This window comes from Sphaeramia orbicularis, chromosome 3, assembly GCF_902148855.1.
Source record: "Sphaeramia orbicularis chromosome 3, fSphaOr1.1, whole genome shotgun sequence".
Lineage (NCBI taxonomy): Eukaryota > Metazoa > Chordata > Actinopteri > Kurtiformes > Apogonidae > Sphaeramia > Sphaeramia orbicularis.
Genome location: NC_043959.1, coordinates 34,280,035 through 34,306,405, shown reverse-complemented (window position 1 = coordinate 34,306,405; position 26,371 = coordinate 34,280,035). Strand labels below are relative to the sequence as shown.

Sequence of the window (26,371 nt, the reverse complement as noted above, 5' to 3'; positions counted from 1 at the left end):
TTTAAAAATAAATACTTACTGAAATTAAAGAGCAACTATTTTTCAGATAAAACATATATTTATATTATTTTACATTATATTTAAATAATAATATAAAAATATGCAAGCATGCATGCATGCATAAAAATCCGCCTGTAACACGGTCAGAAGGACACAAAAATTACACGCTGCTATTTATTTATTCATTTTTTTATATTTCTTTATTCTCTCATAGGTACAGTTTGGGAATTGAACTAATTATGCAAGGCAGAGTGTTTCACAAAAATGGCCGCTGTCGCAAAATCATTCAAGATTTACATGTGTTTAAATGGGCAGGTTCTGCATGTAACACAAGTGGACACAATGGGTTACACACAAAACCTCAAATGAGACTGCCAATTCATGAAAAACCTGCATGTCTGGGTTAGAAAAACCACCATGATTGACACATTTAACACAGTGTCTTTATTTAAAGCGGTATATAAGACCATTCCAATCCATGTGTTCCAGATCAAATGCACTGACACCTAGGTAGCTTTTCATGTCCCACTTCTATTGTATCCTATTTTTGGCCCCGATATTTTAATAAAAAATCATTAATTTTGGGATGGATCAGAGTAAGAGTATAATTTTTTTGCATCATTAGGTACATCCTGGGGGGAGATATGTCTACATTTCTCTTTTATTAATGGGTCTAAAAAGCTGGCAAAGTGCCAGATACCAAACTGAACCCAGTTTCATAGAAGCACCCATTTATCAGTATATTATACATGTGGACATACAACACAGACACACTACATTTAACCCATCACTACCTGAACATACAGGCTAGTGATGGGTTAAACTGCAGAATAGGAGTAGTGGGTTGTCATGTCAGGTTAAATGCCTTTCCCAAGGGCACATCAGCAAATAATTTCTCTACTGGTCTGGGGAATCGAACCAGAGACCCTTCAGTCACAAAACCATCTCCAACCGTCAAGTCCCTCATTATGGGCTCACAAGAGGACATTTTAATAACATTACTATAATAAAACACAACTTGCAATGACTATTATTTGCAAAGTGATATCATGACTTACGTAAATATACACACCACTTTTAATTAGTGTGTTATCTTTATGCATTATAAGCTTTCCGCGTGTATGTTCATGCCGCATCAAATACCATACACTGAGGGTTAGGGTTAGGGTTAGGGCAGTGTTGTTCAACCTTTGGGTCGGGACCCCACATGGGGTCACCTGGAATTCAAATGGGGTTGCCTGAAATTTCTAGAAATTGATAAAAATAAAAACTTACTAATAAAAAATATATGGTGAGTTGAGAGAGACAATCACAATCCGTAAAAGACATGATAAGCCCTGAAGCTGAAACTGAAGCACTGTGGTACTGTTTATCTTTCAAATGTTCATTGTGGCTGGTTTAAGATGCTGCAGCTCTTTCATAATTCATAGTTTGAGTTATTGTTTTTTCAGTATTAATTTGCAGCCTGGACTGACTGTTCAAAGAAAATAGAATTCTCACTTTATGCAGTAATCTCAACCTGGCTTTTCTGCCTTTCTCCATAATTATTTACATTATATAGACCAAATGTGGACTAAAATTTAATTATAACATAGTATAGCAAACTATTACATGATCAAGAACAAATTAATTTTAGCAAAAAAAATGTTTCTGTTTTGAATGTCTGGGGTCGCCAGAAATTTGTGATGTTAAAGTGGGGTCACGAGCCAAAAAAGGTTGGGAAGCACTGGGTTAGGGGTTAGGGTTATGTGAACCAGAGATCTTGGCATAAATTGACGCGTGATCAAATGCTGTTTAATAACACACGAAAGGACAAAAATGCGTACGTATAGCATGCCAAATGCCATAAGAACTGGCATGGCATACATTGCAATTTCATGAGATCAGTCTCATTATTTGTTTGAGAGTAATTTTATCCTGTGGTATTGTTATTTTTACTTGGTTTAAGTAATTCAATCATTCATCCACCTCTGAATATATTATAATATATATGTATATGTTATACTGGATCGTATACTGGATAGGATAGATACAGCAGCAGCAAGATGAGAAGTTAACTACTAAAGCAGTTTCAACAAAAGCACAATTGGACAGCTGGTAAGACAACAAAAATATAAAAGTTTGACATTTTAGTGAAGAATGAAATTCACAACCCAATAACAGGCACAATGAGGGATTCAGAGCCCCATCTGCCTCTGATGAGAGCCCATAGTGAGATGACACTTGTGTAGTACTGGTATGGGGTCTGGTGTGTGAACTGCTTCCTACACAGGACGGATAAGAATAAGCACACTGTAATATCAGTGCATGCCGCATGTGCAAGGGAGTAAGATTTGCTCAGGATGTCACATAAGCTAAATGCACGAAATGCAAACTATAGTGTTGCAGGGTAAGCAGGGTTTTCCCTCCACGCTGCTGCTTGTAGTGTAACAGTAGCAGGACTATCCCAGATCAACATTGTGCCACGCTCTCTGTGGACCTGCCCTGCTTCTACCTCTGAAAATAGCACAATAAGGAGGCCTGCTTGAAATAGTGTTGTATCGCATCCTGCCATACCTCAGGTTTATAACCCACAAGGCACATGATCGCTCCCGTGCACAGTGAAGGTTCAAATGATGGACAGTGGTGATGGGCGTAATGATGTGTAAATTACAAGCGGGTCGACAAAGCAATGTTCTCCCTGGTGGTGAAAGAGCAAACTCATCTCACAAACACAATGATAGCTAAAATATTCATAACAAACAAGAAAATGGGGTCAGACTCTCTCCTCTTGCCAGGCCATTACATTTCCTTTGTGTGTGTTAATTAAGTCAACAAATGACTTATAAGATCACAGCCCCCACTCTACTGCCTATAGGTTCAGTCTTTTACATGGGCTCAGACAAATTAGAGGTTTTGTACAACAAAGACAGGAATTATAATGGTTTGCAGTGAAGACAATTTGTATTGAGGCAGATAGAGCACACAGAGCGATGATAAATTACTCTAATAAAATACAAACAAAAGCCAACGAGAGATCAGACGAGGGAAGAAGACTTACAGCTCGGAGAGTTGGAGGTGCTGGAAGAGCTGCCATGACAGAGTGGTGAGAGGGTTCTTTGACAAGTTTCTGTAAAGAGAAAAAAAAAACACAAAGATAAATGAATTATTTAAATTATTAAACATAAATCACTTTATGTCCTTTGATTGATATTATGCCCAGACTGTTTTGGAAGCATTTTAGTTTTTATGTTTGGTTTCAAAAACTCAATTAGAAAGTCTGTCTGTAGCCTAGGTCACTTTGTTTTTTTGTCTTTTTCATCCTCTGTGATGAAATACATTTATCAGATTCTTTTTTTGTCCTTTATAGTGTCCTGTCCATTATACAAATACACCACTATGTAACAGGGGGACAACAATGTATTTTATATTAAAAAAAATAAAATAAACAACCTCTATCTCCATCAAAATCTTATCTTTGGAATAAAATAAAATAAAGAGGCTTGGTAAATTGGTACAGAGGTCTGCATTAATGGATGAAAATAGGACAAAGTAATATTGACAAAGAAAAGGAAACAGGCGAGGCTGTGTGGCGCTTCAGGGCTCACCCAACTCAATAAAAGAAAGTTGACCGCTTTCAAGTCAAATAATTCAATGGACTTAAGGAACCCCTCAGGCTTAGGAAGCCACTAAATTCAATAGTAGATTGCCAGAGACTTACAAGTGATCTGACCAGAACCTTGAATTAGTTTAAATATGAACATCAGACATCAGTCTTTTGAGAAATACATCACTGAGGGCTTAACACAGTGTTTGTCATGAGGAACACAGTCAAATACCATTATCCCAGCCCGTGCAGCATCAACCTGCTGAATTACAGGATGAAAGTACAAGTGAAAGAGCAGCATCTTATCTGGTTATTTGTTTTCTGTCAGGTGCATGTGTGCAGTTTTACTTTACACTTTAATAATGCACTGTTTGAACCTTACTGTTGTAATACACAGGCTGATATCACTGCTCACAGGGGCACAAAGGAATAAACTATTTAGAAATGCTCGCTGAAATACACATGATACAGAATAGTAGAGAGGACTGGATGTAAAACCCAAATCAGAAAAAGCTGAAATGGTATTTTACATTAAAATTAAAAGTGTAATAAATCGTCTTTGACCTGTATTACACTGAAAACAATACAACTGGGAATTATTTGACATTTCACCTCATGAAGTGTTTTGGTTTTTCAAAAGAACCAAAATTGGACACTAAAGCAATTACTACTTTGTAATGTTGCCATTGATTTTCACAACACACCAAGTAAGGAGGCTTTTCAGGTATTACATTCTCCCATTCTTCTTGCAAACAAGGTTTAAATTGTGCAACAGTGTGGGGTTTTTGTGGTTGTGTTTTGTGTTTCAGTTGATATGCTACTCCTCTATTTTCCATTGGGGGCAAGTCTGGAGGGCATAAGGCCGGTCCAGCACCCACACCCTCTTTCTCCTCAGCCACGCCTTTGTAATGTTTGTACAACATTGTTTTGCATTGTCTCGTTGAACTATGCTTGGACGTTACAAATGAAATAACAGTGACCGGACAAAGCATGATATATGTTGTATTCATACTTTCTACAATGAAAATACAAGTCAAAATATGTTTTATTACTTCTCTCTTTTTGAATTTGCATTTTCCATACTCACAGCTTTTAGTTATTTGGTATTGTAAGGATGTAGATGTAGAACAGAGTATACCATTGTTTTTATATAAATATGTATGAATACTGTGACAGTACAAAAACAAATAGGTGTCAATTTGCATACATGGCTTATGATAAATCTATACATATATGGACATGTTCATATGCACACACTCGCCATAGTAGGTTAATTTGTAGAAGAGATCCTGTAACCAGAGGTGTCACCATGGCAACAGGCAGGTAAGGATGCTGCAGGTCTTTCTCACTTCCTGTGATATTACACCAGTGTCACTCATGCATTTTCAGACACACAGGAACACACAATAATACAGACACACAATGAAATGATATATTTACATAAAGTGACTCACACACACACACACACACACACACACATACACACACACACACATTAAAATGCTGTCACCTTGAAATGCGTGTGCGCTGGTATGAATACAGATTCTGTTAATACCAGGCATGTGTGTGAAAACATGTAGGAATCCTGCATGAAATTCCACCTCCCAAAGAAAACCTGTTGTCCCAAAGGGACTGTATTATACGCTGAGAGAATACATTACAGCGAGAGAGCAAGAGATAGAAAAGGTGGGCGAGTAAACAGCAGCTCGTTATGCGATATAGAGCACGGCTCAACGCTTACATCAAATCACAGACCTGAAAATAGCTGCACATTTAACTATAGATCTCTAAATAGACACACGTCAAATGACAAACCTAAAAATATACGCAATTTAAACCAAAGACTTACAAATATGCACACATTACACCACAGATCTCAGTAAAATAAGCAATTACGTGACACTCATGTCTTAATATGAAACCTTATATCTTTTAACAAAGTCTTGACAGAGTGTTACATGATGAATTAGACAGAGAGAAATGAAAATTAAACCATTCCTTATTTTAAAGGAGCCCTGAAGGTTTCTGACCATTGGAGCAAACCCTGAACAGCTCTCAATAGTAAGTAGTATGTTCAGTATTTTTTATTGATGGTAAAACTGATGAATATGGAGAGGAGAGGAGAGGAGAGGAGAGGAGAGGAGAGGAGAGGAGAGGAGAGGAGAGGAGAGGAGAGGAGAGGAGAGGAGAGGAGTTTTTTGTCTGGGCAGAGAGTGAGACCTCCTTCACATCTCTGGCAGGAAGTGTTCTGTTTTCAAAGGTCATCCTTCGCATCTCGACAAGAAATGTCAGCTAAAATTGGATTGGGGTGTGTGTGTGTGTGTGGGTGGGGGTAAATGAATTAATAAATATATAAACAAATCAACAAATAAGCCATCAAAGCCAATGAAATGCCAAAAGACAGGAGGTGAGGAGTGCCAAGAGCTGTGGAGAGGAGGGGCAATGATTATTAAATTAAAAAATTAGCAGTGTAGAAAATTAATCAATTTCGTAAGCCACATAGGCGGCTCTGTTTCCAGGCTTGGAAGGACATACAGTATTCTCTCATCTACTGAACACACACACACACACACACACACACACACACACACACACACACACACACACACACACACACAGACCACACAAATACATTTGACTAAACTGTAAAACAGGCAGAGCATCAGCAGCCACAAATCATCTCTGCTTTTCACACCAGTACTCATTTGAATAAGGAATTATAACTGTGAGATCGCATGAAATTTTCATTGGGTTGGGGTAAAAAATACTCCTTACACAGACGGATGTATCTAGGTGTTAATATTGATGGCAGCGTTAGCTCCCCAGCCAGGGGGCGATGATGTGAATGCTAAACTGAACCTGGGTGTTTGCTCCTATGCAGAGGAGGTGCGACTCCTCCCCCTGCTTCTTTAATAATTCTGTTTGGCACAGATGCCATTGGGAAGACTTGGCTACTCGAGAGGGTTGGCTAATTAGTGCAGCATCACTGGTAGCTACTGTCTGAGTGTGGGGGAGCTCTGCAGATTGACATTCAGGACCATGCAGGGGAGAACCAGACAGCCACTGAGCGAGGTGTCGCAACGGATCAGCAATATGGCTGTCATTAAATCTAGTCGTCATCTGTCACACCGAGGAGAAGCTGTTAATATTTGCTGCAGTGATCATAAATTGCTTTCTCTTTTTTTTTTTTGTTCATTTCACTGCAAGTTATAAAGCAATTTCATTTTTACAAATATCTCAAAAGCCTTTATGTTAGGTAATGTTGATGACGGTGCACTCCAAAAACACCTTTCACAATATGATGTCAAACTTTAAAATATCATAGGTGTCAATCTTAAGATGAAGTTGTTTTTCTTCAGCCTTGAGAATTTGACATTTTGGAGTAGGGTATTTTTTTTGTTGTTGATGTTTGTTTGTTTTTTTACATATGGCAGGCGTGTGCAGTTTATGAAAAAAAAAAAAAAAAGATACCTTAATAATATATACAAGTTATATCTATGCACAAATTAGAAACATGATGTAATTTCATAGGTTTTGGATAATACAGATCATTTCATATCTGCGGCTGATAAAGCACAAGTGCATTTGGGCCTAAAGTTAAATGCATTTTAATTCCACATCTGTGCTCATTATGTTGATCCAGTGACTAACACATCAAAGCCAGCACTGTTTATCACCAAAGGTATTCCCGAAATAAATACTTCCCCTCATTTGTTGATGCTGAACTAACTGCAACCTCAAAACTGTCCTTAATCAGTGAGGTCAGTATAAGAACTTACTCGACAGTAACAAATGTAAAGTTCCTGCTCCAGTAGTACAGCTGCCGTGCATCTATACCACTCCAGCCTCTGGAACCTCTGCATGTCTCAGCCTGATAATGCTCAAAACTTATTTCATGCCTTTCATTCCACTCACTGCAACTACGCAGCTCATGGTCTACTGGTTCAGTGCACTGTGACTCTCTATAGCTCAAATCCACTGCATGAATCCTGCTTCAGTGCACATAGTAATAGAGAACCACATGTATATGTTTATATGCATATCCAACCTGACCTGCAAGGCCTCAGTCAAAGGCTGAAAATGCATATGTACGATGTCTTACAATTAGTTTACTTTTTTCCCCTCACTGTCGATTTCACATAATACTGATTATTGTATACCTATAGTCCACACATATACATGTGTTTTGACTTTTTTCCTCTTTTATTCTCACAAAATCCTGCTGCCAAGATCATAACAATCCAACTCTGCCCCAAAGCCAAATCACACAGTACGACAACACATCAATGAAATAATGATGCAAATAGTGATGTTGCAAACCAAACACTACTTTCTCTCTTCACTTAAAAACTGCAGTTATTTAATATCTACATACATATAGGTTAACTCTCATGTTAGTGCCCCTGACCGCAGTGCTGTAGATCTGGGGTTAGTGTGCTATGTGTTTATGCTAATGCTAGGTAGGTGTGTATGTATTAGGAATGCGTAAAATACAGACACAGAATTTCCCTACAGAGATAATAAACCAAAGTAACTTTAATCTTTAACTTTTAACCCAGTGTTTTTCAACCTTGGGGTCGCTACCCCATGTGAGGTCACCTGGAATTTAAATGGGGTCGCCTGAAATTTCTAGTAATTGGTTAAAAAAAACAACAACAACAAAAAAAAAAGTTACCAATAAAAAATATGGTGAGTTGAGAGACGATCATAATACATAAAAGACATGACAAACTCTGAAGCTGAAACCTAAGCACTGTGGTACTGTTTATCTTTCAAACGTTCATTGTGGTCGGTTTCAGATGCTGCAGCTCTTTCATAATTCATATTTTTGAGTTATTGTTTGTTCAGTATTAATTTGCAGCCTTGTAAATGGGTCTATCCATATTAATCTGCATTACATTTTGGTGTCCCCATTATGTGGTAACATGTATTTTCCTGACCAAAGAAAATAAAATTCTCACTTTGTGCAGTAATCTACACCTGGCTTTTCTACCTCCATCCATAATAATATACATTATATAGACTAAATGTCATCTAAAATTAACGTTTAATTGCAACATAGTATAGCACTCTATTACATGATCAAAAACAAATTAATTTTAGCAAAAAACATGTCTCTGTTTTGAATGTCTGGGGTCGCCAGAAATTTGTGATGTTAAAATGGGGTCTTGAGCCAAAAAAGGTTGAGAACCACTGCTTTAACCTTTTATCTTTACCCTAAAAGAAGTTTTCCAAAAGGTTTGTTTTCAATGACACAAAACTGTGTTTATATGTTGAAGGTGAAAATACATAGAAATATCTGAGTAGGTGTGGGCTGTATGTGTGACCTTAAAAAATGAAAAGAAAAAAAAATTGTGTTGCTGTCGTGTGTTCACTCAATGTGACAGGGCTTCTGCATTTCAACTAGCAACACCAATCATTCAACGCTCTAAAACACCCTTATTTATTTTTTTAATGGCCTTGACCACTCTGCTTTCCAACTTTTCCATTCTTTTTTCACTATCACCAAGAAGCTACATTTTTAAGTTATGAAAAAAAATCATTTCATTGTCACAGACACACAATAAAGCACTAGTGCAAAATCTCGCTCAATCTCTGCTGCTTTATGACTCCAGTATCTTTATACATTGATGTTTTTAGACGTGTTGACTTTGCTCATGTTTGACACTCCAATATATACATACAGTATATGCACAACGCACACAGTAAATTCAACATAAGATCATGTATTGTTATGCATGGGATGATTTTTCATGGTACAAATATTATATCTGCCTGGATTTTTTAAGGGCTGCATCAAAGAGAAAAAATGTTTCTTTCTGCCAAATCAGTTATATAACCATCCAAAAAATGGCCAATTCCTTTTTTGGTTATGGTTGTGGTTGTTTGAGATACAGTATTCAAACCCAAAATGTCCACCCACCACTCAACATGACTTGTATGCAGAGCTGTAAGCACATCATACTGCTTTTTAGATTTGCATTTCACCATGGTTCAGGATATGGAGTGTAGGCTAATGTAATATATCACACCAGTAATGTCAGCCTCTGCAGGGTATATACTGGGTCGACTGTAAAGCTGTTGCAGTGACTCACATTGACCATTTTAAGGTCTATTTCAAAGTTTTATTGTTATTTTTTCCATCAATGCAGCAAATAAAAATCCCAAAATACAAAATCAATACATTTATAGAATTAAAGCAGTTAAATTAATGAACACTGTATTCACAAACTGAAGTTAATACACAGAAGCTTTGTCAAAGTAACCGTCACAGCCTTGCATTAACTGGTTTAAAAACACCTCTGCAGTCTGCATGAACACCCATCTGTGCAAACAATTTTCTTTCCCTAGTTTGGACCATGAAATTATAAAAAAAAACCCAAAACAAAACAGATGATTGTGGCTAACCTGACCTGAGGACACATCATGAGTGTAGAGACTGTCAGACTATTAAGTGACTGCCTCATTAGTTTACAGTAATTACCCAAATGTCTTAAAATCAATGAGGTAATGATTTATTAATGAAAATAAGTAGGGCATAATTAAGAATAGACTCATTTGCACAAAAAAAAAAAGTCCTTTCGCCTATTTCTCTCTAGTTAGAAATTCAGTGCATGTACTGAACAACAGGGTGCAGCATCAGTAACAATGTGTGTCAGTAAAAAATACAACTGAGGATCATGTCAGTAAATATTCTGGTTGTTCCCTTTGGGCCATTCTTTTAAGTATATATTTAGGAAGTCCGCAACAGAACCCCTCTCCATCTGGTCCCCCCTTTGTTAATTTTCTACAGTCATAACTTTTGTTTTTCTCTCCTTATATGCTTTTTACCCCTCAATTGTTCCACAATTCTCTACTTTTTAAAATTGATTTCCTAAACCCCCCCCCCTCCATTTTTATGGCTTGCCAGAGGGCGAGCATATTGGTCAGTTCGTATGTCTGTCTGTTTGTCTGTATGTGCTCTAGCTGTCACATTTTAAGCATTATTGATATCAAACCATGACCAAATGATTGTCCATATTCTCTTGTTGACCTGATTAGTTTTTACCAATAGTAAGCCAAAGTACAGCTGAGATATAGGCCAAAGTTCAAAAATGGATTTTTCGCAATGACTTCTGTCAAAGTCATCATATCGACTTCAAACCAAAGCCAAATTGTGCATTTTTCCATTCTGTATCTGATGGTATGCATCATGACATCATAAGGGTCACGTCCTCGTTAGCGCCCCGGGGTACATATTAGGGGGTCAGTAAACTCAGTTTTCTGAAATTTCAAATGGCTGTAATATCACCAATATTCATCCCATCATACCAAAATTTAACATGCTATATTTTTGTGCAAGTCCCTTCTCATATGCAAAATTTCACAATTCTAGCTTGCTATGGTAATGTATTTGAAATTTGTTTATCGTTCAGAATTTCCCTTCTGTTTGTTGTAGTGATTTCAAACTAATGCCAAATTATTGGATATTCAATTTTCTATCTATTACCTTCCACATTTGTCACATGTGTATATACAGATTATGAGTTATTGGCATCTAAAGTGACCAAGGCTCAAAGTGCCTAATTTTCATATTCAGGAAACGGCTTCTATCTTGAAAACTAAGACGAACATCGATTTACTTTGTATTATTGACTTATAGGAAGTCGGATATGATCTTTCATTTGGTACCAATTTTGTTGACTTTTGACAACCTTGAAAGGTTGAACTCAAGGTCATGATTTCCCATTTTTTGCCTGTAACTCCCTCAGTTTTGCATATAAAGAAAAATGACAAGTATCAGATTATAAAGCATGAAAATACAGGCCAAAGTTCTCTTTCAAAGGCCTCCAACAAACACTCTGCCTATGCTAGTTTCACTTGTTTATTTATTTATTTATTTTTACTCAACTATTTGCCTGAAAACCAATGATCATTGATATTTGTCCACAACATTATCAATTTCTACCAATACCTTTTATCTGGCTATTATTATTTTATTATTTTTTTGATTGGTTATTTATTTTTGTTTATTAGGATTTCTGTTAATATATTACAACTATTATCACTATTGTTAATGATAAGGATTTTTTAATCATCATTTGTTGCTGTTACCAATTCCTTTGTCTTTTTTCATTTCTCTCTCTCTCTCAAACACACACACACACACCAATGTATAATGATAAATATGTAATTAGTGTCTGTTTTTGTTTTGTCTTATTTGTTGTCATGTCTTTCACATGTTTTGCTATGTACTGCATCACTTAATAAAAAATAATAATCATAAAAAAGTATATATTTAGGAAGATGAAAGGCACTCCTGGTAGTAATATTTACATAAAATAGGGATCCAAAAGAGAAAACAGATTGGTTTAGCAACAATTCACAATGAGGATAAACTCCTCTTCAACTGTGTCAGAGTATATTTTAAATCACGATGCACCCAGCATGATAGTTTCTATGTAGTAATATTGAATAAGGAATTAGAATAAATGTTCCTAATCCTCCCTCAGTACAATCAATGGAATACAAAGCGAGAAAGCGAGTTCTATGAATTATGTTTGAGGCACCGTATGGAATTCGTTCAATTTAATTCAGCCAAGAAACTTCAAACAGCCACTACTTCATTATATTAGAGAATATTATTCGCCCCATTTCTGCATCGTGCATAGGTACAGTTGGCTCCGGGTAAGAGGGATAAAAATAGTCAGTTCTTTAATCTCTATCCTCCGGTTGTGGTATATATTTGTGTGCAGGTATTGTACTAATCTCACATCATATTTCCTCTCATCTGTCTTTACACCTGTTCACTGCTAGTCTACCCACATCAGCTGGTTAGACGACACAGGAGGTTCTATCAAAGTGCCCTTGAGCAAGCTGCATAAGTCTTAGCTGCTTAAACAAGCCTAAATGTTTCTGCAGAGTATAGGAGCAACTACGCGGTGTAGACGTGTGCAGAGAAGTGTGAAATAATGTGTTGCGTTAAAAAAAAAAAAAAAGCACACACACAAAGCTCAGTGAAACCTTCCTGTTAGCAAACCATTTCTTTTAATAAGTCTATTCACTCTGAGGAAAATTGCTACCTGAGTCATTTAATTTTTGGAAAATAGATGAACTTATCTCCTGTCCCATAACTATTCAGCAAACAAAAGCCAGCCAAAACTCATAACATTAATAACAGCCTGAAATATTTGTTACTTTCATTCCACTAGCAGCTGTGTATGACTAGGAATGATTACTTTTAATAAGGGCTTAATCCCGCTTTTGCAGTATCTTTTTTATCAGTCCCGCTATCAGCAGGATAACACCAACAAATTAGTAGTGGCATTGTTTGGCTGATTCTAATCTCTAAACAGCATTTTTGGAGGTTATTTTGTCATTAGTTGATGGGAGACTTTAGTAAGATGAATGAAAAGGGAGGTAATATCAGGAAAATGGAGGAGGTGAGAAGCCATTAAACAGATTATATGCAGGATCATGGTAAAGAAAGCTAGAATATCTGCAGAATATCATTAGAGGTTTTCATTTGCCAGTGTAATTAATGCACAGTATTGTTCCCTGAATTGCTGGTTACATGTGAGCAAACATTTGACGCAGAGACGGAAGCCTTTCAGCCACAATTCTGTTTATTCCTGCAGATAAGAATGGAGATGTTAATGGAGACTGAATAATGTAGTGAAAATTGTCATCAATCTCATGAGACAAACACAGACGGAAACTGCTGCTGGCCCCGGCAGCATTACCACAGGTAGTCCCCAACCTTTTTCTGCGGTAATTCTGACTGTGTTTGTTAATTACGAAGATGAAATATGATCCTCGGAAGAATAATGCGGTGGAATACTGTCATCCTTACTGAGAGGAAGGAAACAATAGGAAGCTGCTGTGGTGTTTTCCAATAGTGAGCTGGTTGGCGTTTCCCACTGAGAAAAGTTCAGCGCTTGTTCAGCTGAAGGTACACACTGCCAACCTGTTCTGGCCTGCTGCTTTATGAAATGCCTCTTGTTGAAATCGATAAAATGTTAGAGTTGATTAAAACACCAATAAAGACACCCGGGAGTATTTTTCTTCGGAAGACTGTGAGAAACACTTTTAGCTTCAAATGCTGGCTTTTCGGGACGCTTTCCAGAAAGAAGCAATGCACCAGACTGGGATTCTTGTAAATACATTCCATATTTGTTTCATACGTTGTAAGACATTATGGAAAAGTACTCTCATATGTGATCGAAAAGGCTTGGAGATTTTTTTTATTTTTAGCCTGCAGATAACAATAGTCTAGAAACTGAGCATGGCTGCATGTCTTTGGCACCCTTTCCCAAAACAGGGCTCTATAAATCCCTTAGTGTGAGTCTGACCAGCTGAATGTGTATTAGTTCTAATCCGGACGTTTTAGACAAGCAATCGAGGCATTCATGTGACTCAGACCTGCATCCAAATCCAGCGCTGCTTGGAGCAGACAGTCTGACCAGAGAGCAACACTGAGCTTCTGCTGCACCATTTTTTTTTTTTCTTCCAGTGTCCCGAGGAATGGATTGAACATTGTTTCAGTTAATTAAAACATTTGTACTGAACTACAGACCCAGGTCTTGTGTCTGTCTTTGCCACAGTGATTGTTTCTTCCAACCAATAACAACAACAGCCATGGGAACTGCAGGAAAATGGACACAACCCTTTTGAGCACCGAAGACTTGTGCAATCAAAGCGCTTATCATCTTGATACGGAGCAGGGGAATCCTGTCAGAGACTGCAGGGTGAACTATTGTAGACATTTCGGTTTTTACTGCAGTCCTGCTAAAAGTCGTGTACACTTCTCCAGGAGGAATAGCTTGACAGAATTAAATTTTGTTTACTTTTGCTATCAGGGGCTGCAGGGAGGGGTCTGGAAATGGATTTAGAGGTTTTATTGTGTCGCAGAAAACTAAAAAAAAAAAAGGAAAAAAAGCACAGTGGGCCACATTTATTAAAAAAGTGGCACTGTGGAAACTGTTGGCATGATCCTCTCTTAAATACAAATGCATCAAGGATGAAGGAACAACCTGGATCTCCTGTTAAAATAATGTAAATATTGTGTCTTGAGGATGATGCATTTGGTTCATAAATACACCATGACTCCTATCTACATGAATAACAGACTCAAATGCAGGTAATGTTACACGCATTTATTTTCTATAATACCTAGTTCTACAGTACGATTCCACATCTCTGCAATATACTGTACAACTATCAGGTTTTTTTAATTTGTTGTTGTTTTGTTTTTTTCTTCACCTTCCTCTCGTGTTGTATTTATTCATTTTTCTTTTAGTGTGTCTTTTCTACCTGGACCCTGAATCTAATTGATTTATCCACCAAGAGCTTTATTTCCTTTCCTGCTCTCTGCCATGTGGAAAAGAATATCAAAGCTTTTGAGATTACTGCTCATTTTAGATTTGTTTACATCAACAATAAATTAGCAGCAACTTTATTTATGGTTATTTTAATCTACTGTGAGGAGATGGATGCATGCATTCACTATTAATGCTCATGCTTAGCTGTTTCTATGGGGATGTGATGCCAGCACCAGTAGAATAGCACTGCCAACAGAGCATAGTGCCAACACTAGTAATGGAGAAGCTTTCATTTATTTCAAGGAAGCCTTACTTCTATGGCTTTAGTGTAGCTTTGCCTCACAGTGACCATCTGAACATACTCTGCATGGACTGGTTACTGTGGAAACCAGAAAACCAATGGCTAATGCTGAAATACATTGTTCTTTATTAAATTACATATGATAAAAACATTTCCCTGGTATTATGTATTGCCTGACAGACAGATACACGATACAAGCATAACATAAATAAAATGCTCCACATATAAAGGGTATGGTTCACATTTTCTTGTCACTGTAACTCTTTTTATTCAAAGCACTCACAAGACTTTCTATATTAGAGTGTTCCCGGTGAAGCTAGAAAGCTTATTTGTGTCTAGTGAAAGCATCTGTTCAGTGCACACTATATAGGATGTCCAAACAGCTTGTTAACGGTATATAACATGCAAGAGCTAGACAGTTAGGAAAACAGCGACCCACGGTGTCAAGTGAGTGTGTTTTAGCGCCTTCAAGTATTTTAACAATCTGATGCATAAAATGAGGCCTGTCTTCCTCTTTCATTAAAAGAGAAAAAGAAGAAAAAATGAATTGAATCTGAACAGCAGTTTCTCCTTGACAGCTCAAAAACATTGCCCTCAAGGACACTCAACTTTCCAATGCCCCACTTACTAACACAACAACAATGCAAATTTATGGAAATGCAGGTAAGGATGTGGGGAATGAAGATTTACTGCCTAAGCATCTTTACATAATGTGTTGTTATCTTGAAGTGATAGCTTGCCAACTACACCTTGACACCTACATACAGAACACTGAGATGTATGGGGGAAGCTGAGGTCAAGAATTCAAGGACTGGGGTCAAAGGTCACCCATGCATGAAATGAGTGACAAATGAAAATGGCAAAATAATGGGCTATTAATCAAATGATTCGAAATTAAATCACCGCCAGAGGCAAAAGAAAGACAGGAAAATGAGCTATAATGTAAATTATTTCAAGTGGGACAATATTTCTAGAATTCTATTTAAACGTAATAATCATATTAATCCAACAGGAGACATTTTCTAAAATTCACCAAGGAACTGCATCAAAATGAATAATATTCCAGAGGCAGTCAATTGGAAGTAATTACTTGACCAACTCCCACAATAATGCTGGGAATTGCTCATAAAAGCATAATAAGAGCAGATTAAAGTGGTGGAAATAACTTGGCATTCTAGTTAAATTACAGCCTGCCTGTTGCCAAAAGAAATACAAATAAGAGGTTTTTAAAGACCTTCTGCAGCACATGGTGAAAATAATATTACGCATTATACTATGCAATACAAACGTCAAGTGCCTCCTCAAAGAAGTGAGGGCATTTATTCAGATTCATTTTTGAAAAAAACATAATTCTTAATGTTGTTAATGGTCAGTAAAGGTTTAGGGAGCAGCAGCTGTTTGTCGGCTCAACCCGTGTCTAACATGTGCGCAGCCAGAAGCCTCTGCAGAGGGAGCGAGCACCAGGGCTGTGAGCTGAATGACAATGATAAATTCAGGTGGATGGACCTCGTGTTTCAAAAACATAACCCTAGCAGGTGACATCCAAATCATTTTCGTTCTCGCCAGCAGAAATGAGCAGAGCGACATTCAGAACATGAAAAACAGCTCTGCCGCCCAGCCGGGGAGATTCCTCCCAGCTCGGTTACAGCTGGCTCTGCTCAGTGGGCTGCACGTTGGGCCGCCTCCCTGCCATTAGCCACGAGGATCCATTTATCCTTTCATCACACTAAACTCCGGCAACAATAACACCATCACCTTGCCATGCATCACACACCAAGGTGGATGTGGCCAAGTGGCCTATCCCCAGCGTTTCCAGTAATGAGTAATCGCTTAAAGTAAGGAAGTTGAGATAATCAGCTCAGTTGTACAGGGTCTAAACTCCACCTGAGCACAACAGGAGAAAAGAAGGGCAGATAACAGAGGGACGTGAGAAGAAAGGAAATGACAGTAATGACATCTACTTTGTGGAAATTCAGCATTTTGGGGCAGCTGTTCAACTTTTTAGTTTTACATCTGAGACAGAGTGACATTTAGAAACATTTTGGAGAGCTTATTTTGTGTGTTACTTCATGTTACCTGTTAACTGTTATTATCTCTTCAGAAATACTCTGACATCTCATATAAATGCTTTACCATTTCATCAAAAATGACTCAGCAGATCCTTCTGCAAACAGCTCAAACAATAATGGCAGATGATGAACAAAATGCAGAGGACAAGATGTGAAACTGGACCATAAAGAGTAACACCAGTATTAACATTACAACATTAAGTATGTATTTGATTCTGTTAAACCTAAACCCACTATGGATGAAGAGGCAGTTTCATCCTCTTGCTACTTTTCCAGAATTTATATCACAAGTAATTGAGCATGACTCTAACCACTGATCCAGTCTGCTTTGGTAAATGCTTATTTTTGCACCTCATCCTTATTTGTTATGTTTCCTTTTTATCATTCATATTTACAAAGGCATGTTGTTTTCTCAATCTTAAAGGGGGGCTGTGCACTCAAAAGCGTGGAGCAGAATGCCAGATTGCAAATAAAATATATCAATTTACTGAGGCAAGAGTGATCGCATCATACTATGAACTATTAATTTCCATTATGGTAAACTGTTCAGTGAATGAAAGCAAACAGCTGAGTGAGTGTAGATGTGACATCAGAAATATAATGTTCTCTGACTAGTTATTATGGATTGTGAAACACTTTCAGTTGTTGAGTATACTATATAACTATTAAACTGCATAACTTACCTCTTCAGTTGACCAGTTCAATACATTGGTCAGACGTATCATTCAGTTTGGTTGTGAAAAATATTTTACTAATGCCATTACTCAACTATCTACTCAAAATTCACCTTTTTAGAATTGCTTTTAAGCTGATGTGTGTTACCGTTAGTGTGTGCTACATGTGTGACTGGTGACTCCATTGTACATGTTTTATGTATTCTTTACTCTGATGAATGTTATATGTTCTTTTCTGTTCCAACTTGTTTTAACTCATGTAAAGCATTTTTGAGTATCTTGAAAAGTACTATGCAAATGAAATGTATTATATACATTCTTTTTAGTTTGTCAGGATTTGCAAACTTTCCAAATACAAAAAAAAGCTACTTTTTCTAGTTTGGGAAGTGCTGACTGAAGACTGGTGACCACTTTTTAAATTTTTTTCCCACCAAGAACTTATGTTTAAACATAAGGAAACAGAAACAGAGTTACAGACAAATGGAAGCTTAAAAATCAAACTGCTGTGTCTCCCATGTTGCAGCGTGGGCAGTCTGCCAGTCGTCTAAGCTGATCCAAAGCTAACTTGTAATCCCCAACCAGGGGTCTGTGTGGTGGAGGGAGGTGGCGGGTGGGGGCTGACAGGGCCACCAGGTTGCTACTTTGCTCCTGTAGCTGTCTCCCAGCTGAGAAGGTGTTGAGGTGGTTATTCGGTAACAGCAGCCTGGGTCTGCCTGGATGATTGCCACTGCTGCACAGCAGCTCTCAGCATCTCCCAGCATCCCCTCTGCCGTAGCTGTCATACACAGCCACCTGGGGCTGCCATCTTGACTTGTTTTGACGAGGCTGGCTGAGCAAAAGGAGGAGCAGGGGCAGATGGTAGTGTTAAACTGGCAGGGGTGACGTGGCTGGCATCGAGCCGGGCATCCCTGTACATCTCAGACAGCAGGAAGCCACCTTGACCCAGCCGGGGCTGCCAGATCTTAATTCCCATCACCCCACTGGAGATAGAGGACCGAAGGCCATGTAGATCCAGGCCCTAGTGAAGACAACTCAGACAGCCCAGCCTCCCAGCACCCCCTGGGTTATTGACCAGCACTCTGCCAAACAACCTAATGGAGATGATTTTGTGGGTCTTGGCTAAGTTCAGATCCTATGGCACTAAAATGGAACAACCTGATGACTATGAGCTTCCAAATGAGCTGCTTGATGACATAAAATTATGTCTGAAAAAGTGTTAAGAGAATAATTTGATTGACCTATAAGCCACTGTGTGTAAAACCTATAGTTTAATAACCCTTGGTGTAATTTGCCCTCAGCAAACGCAGTTAATAAATATTTCAAAGAGGCGGGTTCAAAATCACATTTGTGCCTGCTCCCCTCTGGGGTCAACAATGAAATAATAAAAATAGGCCAATTAGATGGAAGGGACATTCAATATTTAACACTCCCTGATGTATTTACCCATAATAGTCTTAAAGTGACCTATTGCTCCACTTATATCATGCTGTGTTGTTGCTGTGTTTGTTTTTTCTTCTTCCTCTTTCCCTTCGGGTGAAGGGGTAAGCCATAACAGAGCTTTCACGGTGCAAAAAAGAAGATGGTTAAAAAAAACGTGGATTAATGTGTTGAGCGTCTATAGGATTAGTCAAAAGAGCACGGAAGCAGACGGCCTCAAGCTGTGCGGAAGGAAGTGCAAAGCTGGTGTGTGCTATCACACAAGAACACCATTCAAACCGGAGGCCAGAGCAAAACTTCTCCAGTCTGAGTTAGCCAGTTAGTCAACAGTGAAGCCAGCAGAAGTATTGCCAGTGTTTTACTCACCGCTGACATGACTTAATTAAAGTAGCATAGCCTTTCTTTAACTCCTTTCAATTTAATTGGATCATTAGCAGAACAGATTTAATTACAGCCATGGCCCAATGTTTTGCATTAAATTTATACCTGGTTGAATATTAAAAGTTGAACCAAAATAAAGCAATTCCTCAAAGAGACGCAAAAAGGACTAATCATCACAAGTCTTAACTGAGCGTTCTGTTAAATGCTAAATGCACGGAAATACACAAAAAGAATCCCAGTACACTACTACTACTGATGGACCACTTAACACAAAACAAACATTCTGAAAACAGACTGAAACTACACTGCAAAAAATGCCCTTTTACAAATAAGCTTAAAAATTGTAAATCTGGTCAAATTGGCTTATACTGAGCAAAAAAATCTGCCAGTGGGGTTAAAAAAAAATTCTTGGCTAGAATTCTTAAAACAAGCAAAAAAGTCTATCAACTAAAAAACCATAGCGTGCCTTAAAACTAGACAAAAATGCTAGAATTTTAGCAAACAGTGCTTAGTACGAGAAAAAAAATCACGCTCATTTCAGACAGAATTACTTTAAATGAGGAATTTTAGTCTCTGAGCCAGATATAAGAAAAAAGTTTAAAAAAAAAAATTCTTAAATAAGCATTTGATTGAGCTGAAATGCCCGCTTCAACTGGGAAATCAATTCCAGGTCTTCCACATTGAAGTCCGATGCATTACCTACTGAGCTAAACACCTACTGTGGGGTCATGTGACCAATTAGCTCCTCCTTGTTGAGGTGATATGGGTGTCCATGTTACAGTGACTAAGGAACCACCTCTCAAACAAACTGATATTAATCCATAACCGTACATCCTATCTCCAAAATTCTTGCAGGTGAGACTTGCGGAGTCTTGTGAATGTATGGATGTATAATATGTGGGGAAAAAAGTCAGAACTGAATATGCAGTGACTGTGGGAATGTGGAGTTTGTCAAACATGTTAGTGGCAGAAACTTAACATGGGAGTGAATGAGACAAAAAAAACTGGGCTTTGGTTTCATGTCTCTACAAGATTCCTACTGACCGTAAGAATTTTTCAGTCATTTTTCAAATTAGTCAAGTGTCATGTTAAACTGTGTTATCATTTTTGTCATGTTTTAAGCCTGTAAATAACAATAAATGGTTAAAAAAATTAGTTAGTTGCTGTCATTTCTTAATATTTTTAAATTGAGAAGTTGTGCAGGGAAAAAAATCTGGATCCTTTGCTGAGATAATTTGCAAAATATTGCCATACCTTGTTAGTAGTAAAATGCGGCTTGATATTAGCTGGAAAATCTTATTTAAAAAAAAGTTGTATATATATTTAAATAACAATATTTTTCTTATGTAAAAATTTCTTGGCAAGCTTTTTTTCTACTTAGATGAAAAATAAGACAATTGTTCTAAAAATAAGGCTTTTTTTTTTTTTTCACTTTCTTAGAAATCATTTTTTGCAGTGTAGAAAAAAAGGGAAAATATTTTTGAAAAGTGAAATAAATAGCAAATATCTGATTTGGACTGTGATGATGACAGTATGTGATGTGTGCAGCACAGCACACTAATGGTGACATTTATGAGTGAAAGGCTCCACTGATTATCAAAGGGTTGAGCGAGTCTTAAGCTGTGATTGCTAACATCACTTCAGAGTGTGGAGAGAGTCAGCGAGTTAGCATCTTTGAAAATTATCACTTGAGCTGTGTCATTTTTCTGTGAAATGTAACAGCTATTTTGAAAATCAACAGCTATTTAGACTGTAAAACCCTTTTAGTGGATATTCAATAATGCATATACCCTCTGCTGACTTTGAGCAAATGCTTTATTTGATTGTATTTCAGATTTTTCCATGTTAATATCACAGTCACACTGCTAAACAAAGACACTTGAAGGACATATTAGAAAAACTCAGATAGCAATTAATCTATTAGGGATGTAGGACTGCAATTATTATTTTTTTTCATCATTGAATCATATTTTGATCTGAAAAACATCAAGATTTAGTGAAAAATGTGGTGTTCCTCAAATTCAATTCAACAGAAGATGGGAATAAAAAAATCTGATGTCTGAAAATATTACAATATTATCAATGGAACAGTTACATTCAAATCGCATCTCAGTCTACCTCAATTAGTCAGTTTAAATTTAGGCTTAGGACATACTTGATTCAACAAATATAAATATTTCTCATACATACACTCTCCCACCCTTACACACACTTACACATACTTTTTCTTGTATTCTCTATATATTCTTGTACTTTGTATATTATTGTTTTATTCCTATTGTCATTCTTTAAGATAATGCTGTAATGAGATGAGATTAATTTTATAAGCCCCACAGGGTTTTCTGATCTCACCTGCACAATTTGTTTCTTTGTTTGTCCTAATGGTTGATTTGTTGTTGTGGAAAATAAATAAATAAATAAATTCATACATACATAAATGAAGGTGCAGAAGATTTGCAAAGATACTCAACGAAGAATCTGCAGCTAATTTTGGATCTTTTTGTTAAACTACGCTTTTCAACAAGTAAACAGATAAACATGTACATAAATATATATTTCATACATACATAAATTACAATGAAATCTACAGTTGAAATTTTCCAAAGAGAACTGTTGAGCTCCTGACTAACAGCCTGCACAGCTTATTGCATCCATCTTATCAGTCTCCCAGGACAAACAGAAGGGGAAAGGAAGTATTTCCTTTTTTCACATTATCAAAGTCTGTCTCCTTTATCTGTCTCTGTCACAGAGAAATCAGCCCACTACCACACTCACACAGCGTCAGTGTGTGAGAGGCCGGAGGCTCCATCCAGAGGCCAAACGGCAGAGCCACAGGGCTGGGGAGAGAATGCCCAATCCTCTCCCCTAGTGGCACAGTAAATAGCAATCTGCACAGTTGAAATCCTCATCCTCTTGTCCAAACACATCTGAGAGTGCCTCGCTAGTGTCATTTGATTGACAGCCCCTGTGTCGGAGGGCTTGGCACTGTGTACACCGAATGTCAGAGCGAGGCCAGACAACTGTCTGTCAGCGCACAGGTTGCAGAGTGAGTGGCGAGTGATGTGGGAGGAGAGACGAGGGTGGATGTGAGCGGAGGGAAGGGAGGCCAGGGCAAAGTGCTGCCTCAGGAATCACAGAACCTCATCTGGCCTACGGGATTTGGCTGCCTCGGAGAAGAGCTGCTGCTGCTCCAGCTTTTAGTCTCAGGCACTGACAGACACACTGCTGGTGATCGCTGTGAGAGAGTAGCATGATGACACTGCATGTTCGACCCCTACACCGCAACTTGAAAGCACTCCAGCATCTTGGCTAAGAGGACAGCAGGCCACAGACAGGCTCCCGCACATCGCCTAAAACCAATCCTTCACCTTGATGAAAGCAGCTATTTTTAGCCGCTCCGTCAGCTCAAGTAAAGAAAATGTTGTCTCGCCTCAATCATCCTTTTGCCTTTAGTTGTTCAACACTCAAGAGATCAAAAGCGACATCAAAAACGAGAAGACAGCAAGGTGAGGATGCGGTGAACTGTTGGTGGGAGGTTTGAACATGAGGTGGTAGGAGAAGGCTCAGTGTTACGGATACTATCGATCCAGCTACGCCACTTGACATGGCATCCCTTGAGACTGAATGTCCTGTACAGCAGATTAACTGAAGCCATTATTCCTGTGGCTCACCACGACCCACATCCACCCACCACTCTCTCAGAACCAGCACAGCCGTCATAACGCATTAGGCTCTACTAGACTGCTGTGATTATGGATGTAAAGATCGCCCGCATAGCCTGACTACTCTTTGTCTCTTTGAATGGGCCTTGAGGTGAAAGCCTCCTTTTCCCTTAGTGGTGCTTTCATGCCTAATTTCTCTGTCTCTTGCTCTCTCACCATCATTATCTGCTGTGGCCTCAAGTCTGAATCGCTCCCTGTCTGTCCACTGTCTTCTTTTGCACCCACTTCCTTTTTTCTTTATATTTTCAGCTTGGCTTCAGCCAGTCACTGTCTGGCATTAAACCACACTTCTTCTTTCGGAGCTTTCCTCTCATTAACTGAGACTTGGAATCCTGTATCAACATTTCAGTGTCAAATGACCATTTGTCAAAGGAGGACAGCACATTATGGGCAATGCATTATTTCCCAATATTCATGCAAAATATACCGGGGCTTTTCATAACGATGCATCACACCCACATCAATTTACCAGGACGTTGACTGAGTGAAGTAAGAAAAGTAATTAAAACCCAAAGCAACACGAACGAATACACACTTAAAGACAAACTGGCAGTTCACTTGCATTTAGTAAAAGAACCACAAAGGCACATTCACAGATTTCTGACCACTGGGAAGACGAAAAATACCCGGCACTGAGCCATTGTTCATATGGTTGTAGCTTTCAACAGCCACTAGAAAGAGAGGAAAAGTGTTTCATTGTAAATAACGTTTCTTTCTCACTCGACCACAGAGAGATTTTTGCCGCAACAGCTTCTTCTAGAGACCAGAAATGGCTCTGCACCATTTCAGACGGGGCAGACAATACAGAATTGGCATGATGAGATGTTGCACATATTATTTTAGAGGGTAGTTGAGATCAAACAGACAATGACAGGACAGCAGACAGCAGAAATTTACATCATGAGAAGCCTCTTGCACATGCAGATGACAAGTATCATTTGAGCTTTATGAAACACTATGGGCATGTCTTTTCATAAGCCAGCAGCCAGAATACAAACTATTCTAAGGAGCCATTTTGACAGAGCATCGGTGCCCTTCACCAGCGTCCTTCATGTGTCATATTCTGGGCTGAAATCCCTTAACGCCGTTCTATCTCTCTCTTCTTGAAAGCTCATTCTAAATATACAGTCAATACAACTGGTGTCGACCCAGAGCATGAGTTGATGCACTCCATTCATAGCCAGCGAATGTCCCAGTGGTCAAGACGTAGCAGATAGTCTGGTGGTGAGCAGCGGAGCGTTTCTCCTTGCAGTCCACATAGGCAGTAGAAACCACACTCCATGACACCACTATCAGACAGCAACCCTGCATGTTTGTGTTTACAGTGAGATTAGCCACACACTCTCTAGCACTCAAGCATGGGGATGTAATGTAAATTTAAGCTCAGCATGAATTTATGAATGTGCTGCTTCAATCCCAACTGCTATTCTGCTCCGCCAAACATAGAATTTAGGATAGAAGTCTTACTGTATGCCCTACCTGACCAGAGTGCCTAATGTTGGATGTGTTCACTGTGTGTGTGTTTTTGTATTCTTTTTCTTTTTTCTTTTATGTTTTTTTTTTTTTTTTTTTTTACATCTATTGTTGAAGTTTCAAACAGCAGCTAATTGAATACCCTCCCCACTCTCTCAACTGGGGCTGCTGGAATCTCAAAAAATCTGAAAATACTAATCCTAACTTTCCAAAACACGTGCTTGGTTTATCCATTCTAGGCTTTTTGGTTTAGCAAATAAACATTCAAACATTCCACGCTCAAGAATTGTAGGTGAGCATAATGTTCTCTAATGAAGCGACCCACTATAAAATGGAAAAAAGAAGTCTTTTCTGATCTACACTTAAAAAAAAACAGTGGTACAGCACAGTGGATTCAGAGGAGGGGGCTCTTTCCTTTAGTGGGTCTGTCTAACATGAGAAAAACAATTCTTATTTTCATGCAGTTATACATGGATGAAAAGTATTGAAAGAATAATGAATATTCTGTTCCTTTCCCTCAGATCCTCCTGCATCTTTAATATGCTGTCCCCTCTGCATGGAATGTCCTGTAAACCTAAATCTATCTGAACTCGTTACAACAGGTGAATTTAAAGCTATTTTAAAGGAGTGTACAATCAGTGAGCTTGGTCAATGTAACTGTTGCTCAAATGATTGTTTTGTCACTATCAATTGTAAGTTTTGTATTATGTTGATAATGTCTTGTCTTGTCAGAAATTGTGTGTTATGCTGCTTTTCTTGGCCAGGTCACTCTTGAAAAAGAGATTTACAATCTCAAAGAGGTTTTTTTTACCTGGTTAAATAAAGGATATATATATATATATATATATATATATATATATATATATATATATATATATATATATATATATATATATATATATGTGTGTGTGTGTGTGTGTGTGTGTATATACATATATATATATATATATATATATGTATATATATATATATATATATATATATATATATATATATATATATGTATATGTGTGTGGGTGTGGGTGGGTGGGTGGGTGTATATCTTGCACAATGAGTCTGTAAGTTACAAATTCATGTATCAAAAGGCTTTTTTTTTCTACTCTCATTGTAAAATCGGTGAAAGTGTCTCCAGATTAGGGATAGGAAGGTCAAGCAGTCTACTTTATCAAACATCAGTTTAGTTTATAATACTGATGCAGCAGCTGCATGTCCCATCATGTGTTTCCCATATTTAATAGTGATTTCATGTGGTGCATCGTGGGTGGTGAGGTTTTGAAAAATGGCGGAGGCGATCTACTACGAAGTCTAACATTAGAAGGAGATCCTGAAGTACCCTTCACCCCCCCAATCAGCTATATCCCACAGTCACATGGCTTCAGCCCTGGCAGAGCAAAGCAGCAGGCCGGCCTGTGGGTGGGAATCAGGTCC

At 38.1% G+C, this 26,371-nt stretch overlaps 1 protein-coding gene across 3 annotated transcripts in view; it reads right to left on the bottom strand.

Annotated features, from left to right (window-relative positions):
* The window catches only part of ntrk3b (neurotrophic tyrosine kinase, receptor, type 3b), a 201,168-nt gene that overhangs the window by 112,499 nt on the left and 62,298 nt on the right, over positions 1–26,371 (bottom strand). For all 3 annotated transcript variants that reach the window (XM_030129404.1, XM_030129411.1, XM_030129415.1), the window contains exon 4: positions 3,041–3,109. In XM_030129404.1, coding sequence (XP_029985264.1) covers positions 3,041–3,109 — 69 coding nt within the window. The remainder of the gene's footprint in view (positions 1–3,040; positions 3,110–26,371) is intronic.